The sequence below is a fragment of the Eschrichtius robustus genome, chromosome 3, assembly GCF_028021215.1.
Source record: "Eschrichtius robustus isolate mEscRob2 chromosome 3, mEscRob2.pri, whole genome shotgun sequence".
NCBI lineage: Eukaryota > Metazoa > Chordata > Mammalia > Artiodactyla > Eschrichtiidae > Eschrichtius > Eschrichtius robustus.
The window spans coordinates 96,002,007-96,014,059 of NC_090826.1; the positions used below are offsets into that span (position 1 = coordinate 96,002,007).

A 12,053-nucleotide genomic window follows, 5' to 3' on the forward strand; every position below is an offset into this window, starting at 1 on the left:
AATTTACCAAGGCTTGATTTGTGACCCAAGATATGATCTATCCTGGAGAATGTTCCATGAGCACTTGAGAAGAAAGTGTAATCTGTTTTTGGATTGAATGTCCTATAAATATCAATTAAGTCCATCTTGTTTAATGTATCTTTTAAAGCTTGTGTTTCCTTATTTATTTTCATTTTGGACGATCTGTCCATTGGTGAAAGTGAAGTGTTAAAGTCCCCTACTATGATTGTGTTACTGTCAATTTCCCCTTTAATGGCTGTTAGCATTTACCTTATGTATTGAGGGGCTCCTGTGTTGGGTGCATAAATATTTACAACTGTTATATCTTCTTCTTGGATTGATTCCTTGATCATTATGTTGTGTCCTTCTTTGTCTCTTGTAATAGTCTTCATTTTAAAGTGTATTTTGTCTGACGTGAGAATTGCTACTCCAGCTTTCTTTTGATTTCCATTTGCATGGAATATCTTTTTCCATCCCCTCACTTTCAGTCTGTATGTGTCCCTAGGTCTGAAGTGGGTCTCTTGTAGACAACATATGTACAGGTCTTGTTTTTGTATCCATTCAGCCAGTCTATGTCTTTTGGTTGGAGAATTTAATCCATTTATATTTAAGATAGTTATCGATATGTATGTTCCTATTACCATTTTCTTAATTGTTTTGGGTTTTTAATTGTAAGTCTTTTCCTTGTGTTGTGTTTCCTGCCTAGAGAAGTTCCTTTAGCATTTGTTGTAGAGCTGGTTTGGTTGTGCTGAATTCTCTTAGCTTTTGCTTGTCTGTAAAGGTTTTAATTTCTCCATCAAATCTGAATGAGATCCTTACTGGATAGAGTAATCTTGGTTGTAGGTTTTTCCCTTTCATCACTTTAAATATGTCCTGCCATTCCCTTCTGGCTTTCAGAGTTTCTGCTGAAAGATCAGCTGTTAACCTTATGGGGATTCCCTTGTATGTTAATTGTTGCTTTTCCCTTGCTGCTTTTAATAGTTTTTCTTCGTTTTTAATTTTTGATAGTTTGATTAATATGTGTCTTGGCGTGTTTCTCCTTGGATTTATCCTGTGTGGGACTCTCTGTGCTTCCTGGACTTGATTATTTCCTTTGTCATGTTAGGGAAATTTTCAACTATAATCTCTTGAAATATTTTCTCAGTCTCTTTTTTTTCTCTTCTTCTTCTGGGACCCCTATAATTCGAATGTTGGTGCGTTTAATGTTGTCCCAGAGGTCTCTGAGACTGTCCTCAATTATTTTCATTCTTTTTTCTTTACTCTGCTCTGCGGTAGTTATTTCCACTATTTTATCTTCCAGGTCACTTATCTGTTCTTCTTCCTCAGTTATTCTGCTATTGATTCCTTCTAGAGAATTTTTAATTTCATTTATTGTGTTGTTCATCATTGTTTATTTGCTCTTTAGTTCTTCTATGTCCTTGTTAAACATTTCTTGTATTTTCTCCATTCTATTTCCAAGATTTTGGATCATCTTTACTATCATTACTCTGAATTCTTTTTCAGGTAGACTGCCTATTTCCTCTTCATTTGTTTGGTCTGGTGGGTTTTTGCCTTGCTCCTTCACCTGCTGTGTGTTTTTTTGTCTTCTCATTTTGCTTAACTTACTGTGTTTGGGGTCTCCATTTCGCAGGCTGCAGGTTCGTAGTTCCCATTGTTTTTGGTGTCTGCTCCCAGTGGGTAGGGTTTGTTCAGTGGGTTGTGTAGGCTTCCTGGTGGAGGGGACTGGTGCCTGTGTTCTTGTCAGTGAGACTGGATCTTGTGTTTCTCGTGGGCAGGACCGTGTCCGGTGGTGTGTTTTGGGGTGTCTGTGACCTTATTATGATTTTAGGCAGTCTCTCTGCTAATGGGTGGGGTTGTGTTCCTGTCTTGCTAGTTGTTTGGCATAGTGTGTCCAGCACTGTAGCTTGCTGGTCGTTGAGTGGAGCTGGGTCTTAGTGTTGAGATGGAGATCTGTGGGAGAGCTTTCACCATTTGATATTACGTGGGGCCGGGAGGTCTCTGGTGGACCAATGTCCTGAACTCGGCTCTCCCACCTCAGAGGCTCAGGCCTGACACCCGGCCAGAGCACCAAGACTCTGTCAGCCACATGGCTCAGAAGAAAAGGGAGAAAAAGAAAGAAAGAAAAAATAAAGAAAGAAAATAAAGTTATTAAAATAGAAAAAATTTATTAAAAATAAAAAAGTAATTTAAAAAAAAATGAAGAGAGCAACCAAACCAAAAAACAAATCCAACAATGATAACAAGCTCTAAAAACTATACTAAAAAAAACCCGAAACAAAACACACAATCAGAACCCTAGGACAAATGGGAAAAGCAAAGCTATACAGACAAAATCACACAAAGAAGCATACACATACACACTCAGAAAAAGAGAAAAAGGAAAAAGGAAAAAAAAAAAAAAAAAATATATATATATATATAAAATAAAAAAAGGAAGAGAGCAACCAAATCAATAAATTGCCAATGATAATAAGCTCTAAATAGTAAACTAAGATAAACATAAAACCAGAAACAAATTAGATACAGAAAGCGAACCCCAAGTCTACAGTTGCTCCCAAAGTCCACCTCCTCAATTTTGGGATGATTTGTTGCGTATTCAGGTATTCCACAGATGCAGGGTACATCATGTTGACTCTGGAGATTTAATCCGCTGCTCCTGAGGCTGCACAGAGAAAATTCCCTTTCTCTTCTTTGTGCGCACAGCTCCTGGGGTTCAGTTTGGATTTGGCCCCGCCTCTGCCTGTAGGTCACTTGAGGGCATCTGTTCTTTGCTCAGACAGGACAGGGTTAAAGGAGCAGCTGATTCGGGGGCTCTGGCTCACTCAGGCCAGGGCGGGAGGGAGGGGTACGGATGCGGGGCGAGCCTGCGGCGGCAGAGGCCAGCATGACGTTGCAGCAGCCTAAGGCGCGCCGTGTGTTCTCCTGGGGAAGTTGTCTCTCGATCCCGGGACCCTGGCAGTGGCGGGCTGCACAGGTTCTCGGGAGGGGAGGTGTGGATAGTGACCTGTGCTTGCACACAGGCCTCTTGGTGGCTGCAGCAGCAGCCTTAGCATCTCATGCCCATCTCTGCTGTCCATGGTGATAGCCGCGGCTGGCACCCGTCTCTGGAGCTCGTTTAGGTGGTGCTCTGAATCCCCTCTCCTCGCACACCCCAAAACAATGGTCTCTTGCCTCTTAGGCAGGTCCAGACTTTTTCCCGGACTCTCTCCCGGCTAGCTGTGGCGCACTAGCCCCCTTCAGGCTGTGTTCACGCAGCCAACCCCAGTCCTCTCCCTGGGATCCAACCTCCGAAGCCCCAGCCCCCGCCCACCCCGGCGGGTGAGCAGACAAGCCTCTCGGGCTGGTGAGTGCTGGTTGGCACTGACCCTCTGTGCGGGAATCTCTCTGCTTTGCCCTCTGCACCCGTTGCTGCGCTCTCCTCCGTGGAGAAGCTTGAAGCTTCCCCCCTCTGCCACCCGCAGTCTCTGCCCGCGAAGGGGCTTCTTACTGTGTGGAAACCTTTCCTCCTTCACAGCTCCCTCCCATTGGTGCAGGTCCCATCCCTATTCTTTTGTCTCTGTTTTTCCTTTTTTCTTTTGCCCTACCCAAGTACATGGGGAGTTTCTTGCCTTTTGGGAAGTCTTAGGTCTTCTGCCAACGTTCAGTAGGTGTTCTGTAGTTGTTCCACATGTAGATGTAGTTTCGATGTATTTGTGGGGAGGAAGGTGATCTCCACGTCTTACTCCTCCGCCATCTTGAATGCACCCCTCACCACCCCACTGTGGTTTATTTCTTAAGCTGGCTATCAGGTATCATGTATTTCTTATATTATGCCTTTTAAAATATTAAAGACTGAATGGATATGAAAATTCTTCATATTTAATGATAACTTTTTGAAAAAATATTTTGAAGATCTTTTTATTTAACTTTTTTCCTGACTAGCAGTAAATTTGTCATCTAATGAGATCTTAAAATGGAAACGGGTTACTCAGAAGAATAATAATATAGTATTGGGGATGTTATTTCGGTTCTTACCTCAAATTTGAAGGCCTTAGGTTTTCCTTATGTTTCTACTTACTTAAACCTCTCTACAGTTTGTTTGGGTTGTTTTTAGGAGACTGTGTGTATCACATAAAACCAGTTATTATAAAAATGCCTCTTCTAAATTAAGGGGTAGTTAGTAACCAAAGTTAGTTTCCAACCAAAACGTTAACTTCCTTACATCAAAACGTTTTAGAGGGAGTGTATATTTTAATTTAGTTGGTGTGGAAAATTATTATTCTTGAAAGAATACATGTTTCCTCCTTCCATGTGGGTTTTTGTAGCAGACTTTAAATTTGAATAACACAGTGATGCTGAATTTTCAGTCTTAAGGGCTCCCTGGCTTACTTAAATTAACTTTTTTTTACAAAGGTGCACGCCCCAAGTTTGGACGCCGACACAGTATGGAAAACATGGAACTTATGAAGTTAACACCAGAAAAGGTTGGCAGTTTTTATTTCTTGAACTGTTATAACAAAATATTTTAGCAACTTTTAATTTAAATAATTTAAATAAGTCTTGTCATATATGGGTATCACTTTAACATTTTCCTTTGAAAAGAATCGAGTACAATGCAAAAAGAATGTGTACAGTATGCTGCCATCTGTTTAAGAAAAGTTTTATGCATATATATCCTTTGTAGATGCATAAGACATTTCTGTAAGAATATATAAGAAACTTGCTAGTAGCAATTACCTCTGGGAAAAGAATTGCTGTCTGGGTTAAGAGAAACACTATATACTATTTTGAACTGTTTGAATATTTTACTATTTTACCATGTACATGCATTACTTTGTTTTTTTAATTAAAAGAAGAACAGGAAAATCAGAAAAGGATTAGGAAGCTTTTTTCAACTAAATAACAGCAACATTATTGGCAAGATTAATGACACGTATGATCAAGTTAGTTTTTTTAGCTGCATTTTTGAAAAGCAGTTTTTTTAACTAACAAAGAAACAACTCTGTTCAAGATGCATCTTCTCTAGGTTTTTTTTTTTTTAAGTAACAGAGAAGGGACTTTATAATTGGAAAAAAGGTTATTGAAGAACAAATCTAGGCTGCTTTCTTCCACCTCCATTTATCTTAATTTTACATTGTTAAGGTATGCTCTTACTCCTTTATGGTGTATTTCTTGAAACACTTTTTACAAAATGTGTTTATTGTAGTAACTTTGGAAACTTCCAACAAGGAAATTAAAATTATCAGTAATCCCACCTCCCAGTAGTAACCAAAATTAATGTTTTTGTATTTATTCGTCTTGCATTTTCATATGAATATCATATTATAGATACTATTTTATAATACACAGTAATATATCAACATCTTTCCATGTAATGAAGTATTCTTCTGCCCTATTATAATAGGCATATTATTTTTTAATATTGACATTTTTTGTGTAAGTAGTCTTCATGACACCAACATCTGATTTGAACTAATATCCAATTTTTTTTTTTTTTTTTAAAGGCTCTGGTTTTGTTTTGTTTTTTTTTTGTTTTTTTTTAAATTAATTAATTTATTTATTTTTGGCTGTGTTGGGTCTTCGTTTCTGTGTGAGGGCTTTCTCTAGTTGTGGCAAGTGGGGTCCACTCTTCATCGCGGTGCGCAGGCCTCTCATTATCGTGGCCTCTCTTGTTACGGAGCACAGGCTCCAGACGCGCAGGCTCAGTAATTGTGGCTCACGGGCCTAGTTGCTCCGCGGCATGTGGGATCTTCCCAGACCAGGGCTCGAACCCGTGTCCCCTGCACTGGCAGGCAGACTCTCAACCACTGCGCCACCAGGGAAGCCCCTGTTTTGTTTTTTTATTTATTTATTTTTGGCTGTACTGGGTCTCTGTTGCTGCACCCTGGCTTTTCTCTAGTTGAGGCGAGTGGGGGCCACTCTTTGCTGCGGTGCACTGGCTTCTCATTGCGGTGGCCTCCCTTGTTGCGGAGTGCCGGCTCTAGAGCGCAGGCTCAGTAGTTGTAGCGCACAGACTTTGTTGTTCTGTGGCATGTGGGATCTTCCCGAACCAGCACTCGAACCCGTGTCCCCTGCATTGGCAGGCGGATTCTTAACCACTGCACCACCAGGGAAGCCCCAATATTTTTTTATTCCAGTTACAGAGTTGGTTTTTTTTTTTGTCTTTTTTTTTTTTTTTGCAGATAAATTGATCTTTATAAAAATTAAAAACTTTTGTTCTTTAAGGGATACCATTGAGAAAGTAAGAATACAACCCACAGGATGGGAGAAAATATCTGTAAATCACATGTCTGATGAGGGACTTGCATTCAGAATATATAAAGAACTCTTACAAGTCAACAATAAAAAATGCAATTAAAAATAGGCAAGGAATTTGAATAGGCATTTCTCCACAGATCACATACAAATAGCTAATAAGCCATGGAAATATGTGCAATCACCATTAGCCATCAGAGATAAGCAAATCAAAACCGTAAGATACCACTTCATACCTACTAGATTGGCTATGATAAAAAAGACAGATAAAAACAAGTGTTTGGTGAGGATGTACAGAAACTGGAAAAGTCATATACTGCTGGTAGGTATAGAAAAGAGTCTGGTGATTCCTCAAATGGTTAAACATAGAGTTGCCATATGATCCAGCAATTCCTCCCAGCCAAGAGAAATAAAAACATACATCCACACAAAAACTTGTACATGAATGTTTATATAGCAGTATTTTTCATAATAGCCAAAATGTGGAGACGGCCCAAATGTCCACTAACTGATGAATGGACAAATCTATTTATTAACAGATAATAAAATCTGACTTATGTAGATAGTGGAATATTATTTGTCAGTAAAATGTAAAATGTAACGAAGTGCTGATCTATGCTATAACATAGATGAAAGTCAAAAGCATTATCCCCAGTAAAAGAAGTCAGTCACAATAGACCACCTGTTGTATATGAAACAATGTTAGGCAAATTTTGGAGACAAATATGTTAATGGTTGCCTAAGGCTGGGGTGTCTGGGATGACGGTACAGGGTTTTTTTTAAATTAATGGTACAGGGTTTCTTTTTTGAATGATGAAAATGGACTAAAGTTAGATTATTAGGACAGCTGTGCAACTGTGGATATCCTAAAATTAATATAAAAAATTCATTGAATAGTTACAGAGTTTTAAAAAAACTTCTGGTTAACTTCTGAAGGGCTTTATGATTCCCCCCCATATATTTACCTCTTATATTGGTGAGTGGTTCTCAAATCCTTAAATCTATAGATTATTTAAAAAAAAAAAAAACGGAACACAAAAAACTTAAGTCAATTTAGATCTCCTTCGTTTTTCTAGTAGGTAGGAAACTAGTAATAAGCAGCAAAATTAATTTGGTGCATCTGTAGTGGTACCAACAGTAAATTCCATGAGAAGCTGACCAGATTCAACCCTGTAATTTTCCAAGAGCCTAATGATGATAAAGCTTTATGTCTAATTTAAAATATGTTTAAGTGGAATTAGTTCTTTGTGATTTTTTTTTTTTACCTCTTAATAAATATTTATTTGTTTTATTTTTGGCTGCCTTGGGTCTTAGGTGAGGCATATGGGCTCCTCGTTGTGGCGCATGGGCTCTCTAGTTGTGGCCTGTGTGCTCAGTAGTTGCAGCGTGCGGGCTTAGTTGCCCTGCGGCATGTGGGATCTTAGTTCCCTGACCAGGGATCAAACCCATGTCCCCTGCATTGGAAGATGGATTCTTAACCACTGGACCAACAGGGAAGTCCCTAACTTCCTGTTTGGAAGTCATAATAAAGTCAAAGAGTTCAGTACAATTTTATCAACAAAAGATTACTACTGCTGTGTAAGTTTTAGATGTTATTTTTTAGGGTTATAAATTCTACATACATCCAAAATTTCCAGTTGTAACAGATTTCTAAGTAACTCATATCAAGAATAAAACTTTGGCTTCTTCTCTGACCATTTAAATTTTATTTTTATGGACTTTTCGCAAACTTTGTTTTCTTAGGTTTTTTTTTTTTTTTTTTTTTTTAATTTATTTTTGGCTGTGTTGGGTCTTCGTTTCTGTGCGAGGGCTTTCTCTAGTTGCGGCGAGTGGGGGCCATTCTTCATCGCGGTGCACGGGCCTCTCACTATCGCGGCCTCTCTTGTTGCGGAGCATAGGCTCCAGACGCACAGGCTCAGTAGTTGTGGTTCACGGGCCCAGTTGCTCCGTGGCATGTGGGATCTTCCCAGACCAGGGCTCGAACCCGTGTCCCCTGCATTGGCAGGCAGATTCTCAACCACTGCGCCACCAGGGAAGCCCTTTTCTTAGGTTTTTAACAACCTCCATTTTAATATTTTGATAATGAGAAATCCATCACACACACATTCGGTACAAGCTGTTGAAAACAGTGAGTTAGGGACTTTCCTGGTGGTGCAGTGGTTAAGAATCCGCCTGCCAATGCAGGGGACACGGGTTCGAGCCCTGGTCTGGGAAGATCCCACATGCCACAGAGCAACTAAGCCCGTGAGCCACAACTGCTGAGCCCGCGTGCCACAACTACTGAAGCATGTACCTAGAGCCCATGCTCTGCAACAAGAGAAGCCACCGCAATGAGAAGCCCGCGCACCACAACGAAGAATAGCCCCCGCTCGCCACAACTAGACCCGCACATAGCAATGAAGACCCAAATTATCTTTGCAGCCAAAGATAATTAATTAATTAATTAATTAAAAAAGAAAACAGTGAGATATACTGGCAAAAAGGAATTTATTAAGAGATCTAAGCCACTCACCCCCCTCCCCACCCCTAATTACTAAATGGCAGGTTATATATAGCTTTGGTGTTCTTTTTTTCATGTCCTGCTTTCCATTTATAATTTTGTAGGTACAAAACTGGAACAGTGAAATTCTTGCTAAACAAAAACCTCTTATTGCCAAACCTTCTGCAAAGCTCCTCTTTGTCAACAGATTGAAGGGGAAAAAATACAAAACTAATTCCTCCACTAAAGTTCTTCAAGATGCCAGTAATTCCATTGATCACCGAATTTCAGATTCTCAAAGGGTATGTTTAAAATAAGTTTTTGAGTATCGTGTTTTGAGTTTTTTATATTCATACTGGATTTTTGTAATATATTTTTAGATATTCAGTATAAAATATCTTTGTCATTCAAAGAAGTCTTCTGTATTTTCCTATCTTTTCTGTGTTCTTCAAAGCTAGAAACTATAATTACTCCATTCATAGATAAGTTGCTCCACTACTTTGGGCAGTAATTATTTCTTTGTGTTTTAAGTCACTGTTGTTTGCAAAAATACCACCTTCATTTCACCAGAGTGTCTCCCAGTGAAAATGTCCTCCACTCAGCCTAGAAGTCAGAACAAATTAAATTCAGATGTTCAAGGAGTTTTAAATACTAATTTGAAATGAAGAGTGTCTGCATGCATCAATTTCTATTTATTTCTATTATTAAAATTATAGAGTTAAAAACGATTTTGTTGAAAAGTGAGCATAGAAATCAGATTATTAAATATAAAAAAATATTTAGAAGTTGAAAAATACCATGGGTTTACCGGTAAGTATCAGGGGTATCTCTGGCTACCCTACACTCTGATAAAAAGATCAAAATAAATTACAAAGAAGATACTTCAAATTATCAAGTTCATTTTTCAAGCAGTTGAGAACCTCTGAAAAAATTGTTAGCCTTTTATTTTTTAACAGAAATTTCTATTGGTCCTGTTGTCAGCATTTTTTTTTTTTTTTTTGTATCTGCACCCTTGTAGTGTCCTTTGCCTTGGTTTTTATCAGTTTTTTACATGTTTCTTACACATGTATGACTAACAAAAGGAAACATTATGGGGTATATAAAAATGGTCCAGGAATATTTTTGTAGATCTGGAAGGCATATCTTTGTTCAAGGTTTGAGGTCTTAACTAAGCCCACTTAGCCCAACCAAAAATGTATTTTTGGAGCCTGTCTTTTGATATTCAGAATTTTTAATTAGAGGCTTTTTGCCCCTAGGAAAAAGTCTTTTTGTTAGTGATTAAGGCAGTTGACTATAGCTTATGTACGTACTTATTCCCAAACCTCAAGCTTGACATGTTAAAAATTGTGCTGTCTCAAGCCCTCCTGTTTTCCTTACTTCAGTTAAAGGTCTGCCATGTATACTACACTGTCACCCAAGCTAGGAATGCGGGTGTCATTCTAGACTCCCTCTCCTTCACTGACCATATCCAGTTAATCCCTGTATCACTCAGATCTGCCCTGACCACCCTCCCCCCACCTTTAAAAAAAATCTCTGCTACTATGTCTTAGTTCTTAATGTACTGCTTTATCTCTTACCCAGATTTCTGGAATAGGCACCTGAACTGACCCCTTTCCTTGCATTATTAACCCTTGCAATCAGTTGGAACGGCCAGTTCTGTTTCTGTACAAAACCGCTTAAAATTGGCTATTACCAGTGTTTCTCTTACATCATCACATAGGATAAGTCTTAACTTGTTAGCATGTCATACAGAGGTCCTTGTGTTGGCCTCTTCTTCCCCTCCCCTTTTCACCACCCCTGCATACCCTTCAGTTCATTATCCCCTAAACACTACAAAGCTTTGGAATTGCGTATTAATCAGTGTGAAACATCTCTACCCTGCAAATGCTTATTCACTCTCCAGGAACCAACTCAAATATCACATAAGTTTCTGCTGTTTCACTTAAGAATTAGTTACACCCTTCTCCCAAGGCTCGTAACAGTTTGTATATATGTACTTCTATTATAATACTATCATTATGAAAAGTAAAATAATTACTTTTATTAAACATTAGTTATTTTAGTTTTGAAGCTTTCCAAATAAAGTATAACTGGTACCCCTCTGTCTCAAATATTCATTTATTTGAAGTTTATATTTTTTCAGAATCTTCAAATCTTTAAATACAATAAAAGACCTTAGAAATCACTATGCCAGGAAAATATACATGCCTTCTTACTTAGTTTATCAGTTCTTAGAAAGATTAGTTTACTTACGTTCTGTTGTAGAATCTTAGAACTGAACTTTGAACCTGGGGTACATGCCTGTATCACTGATATTTGCATAATTCATTCAGTATCTGTAGCAGTTCCCCTAAGTCTGAGGTACATTTATTTAGCTTTAGGAATACAAGGATTAAAAAATAACTAGAAATGCTTTTTGTTAGTTGGATTGAAATAACTCTTTATTACCAAGTGGTTGGCATCTTGTATAAAGAAAATGTCAATTTTTTATATTTAATCTTCATCGTTTACCATTCACATTTGAGGTATATATGATAGTGTTTCACTGATGATCTAAGGATAATGCTGAAATATTTAGGTTTTCTCTCAATATTTTAGAAAATCAGTGCAGATACTATTGGAGATGAAGGGTTCTTTGACCTATTGAGCCGATTTCAAAGCAATCGGATGGACGATCAGAGGTGCTGCTTAAAAGAACAGAACTCCGGATCAGCTTCAACAGCAGCTTCTGCCACTCCCCCCAGAATGATGCTAGAAAGTAAGCTATCTGTGCTTCTCCTGAGATTTGAATAGTTCCCTTTGATATTCTTGTGATTTATTTCTGAGAATTCAGGAGGTACAGTAAAGGAGCCTGAATCAAGGTATATCTGAAATGCTGGTGTTTGTACAGTTTCAAACAAGGTTTTGTTTCAGTTCCCCTAAGTTTATCTGTATTTCTAGCCCAGTGCACTTTCTACAAACTATATCATACTGCCTCCCAAGTTTCCTAGGGGCTGGGGAAAAAAAATCTAACTTAAAAAAAATAAAAATAATGAGGAAAAAATTATAGTTACACATACCTTATGATTACATGTAAAATGCAGATACTTCATATGTGGATTAAAAAAGAAAAGCCAAGACAGACTGAAGAGGAACCTATGGCTATGGCTGAAGCTAAGGCTTGCCTGAGCCTTCGAAAGATCTAAAATAGGTTACTTAAAATTTTCTATTTCAGCTACCAAAAGACTTCCTCCCCCATAGACCAAGACTTGCCAGCAGCACTTAACTCTAAGTTTAGTTAGCTGAATGTCCTATCCAGGGCATGGGATAAAAATACTGTCCATTCATCCTGGTCTAAGAA

The 12,053-nt window shown here is 38.4% G+C and overlaps 1 protein-coding gene across 1 annotated transcript in view; it reads left to right on the top strand.

The window, feature by feature from the left end:
* Nucleotides 1-12,053, top strand: part of GPSM2 (G protein signaling modulator 2) — a 65,808-nt gene that overhangs the window by 42,757 nt on the left and 10,998 nt on the right. The window contains exons 11-13 of the mRNA XM_068540421.1: nucleotides 4,393-4,463; nucleotides 8,839-9,015; nucleotides 11,312-11,471. Of these exons, the coding sequence (XP_068396522.1) occupies nucleotides 4,393-4,463; nucleotides 8,839-9,015; nucleotides 11,312-11,471 (408 nt within the window). The remainder of the gene's footprint in view (nucleotides 1-4,392; nucleotides 4,464-8,838; nucleotides 9,016-11,311; nucleotides 11,472-12,053) is intronic.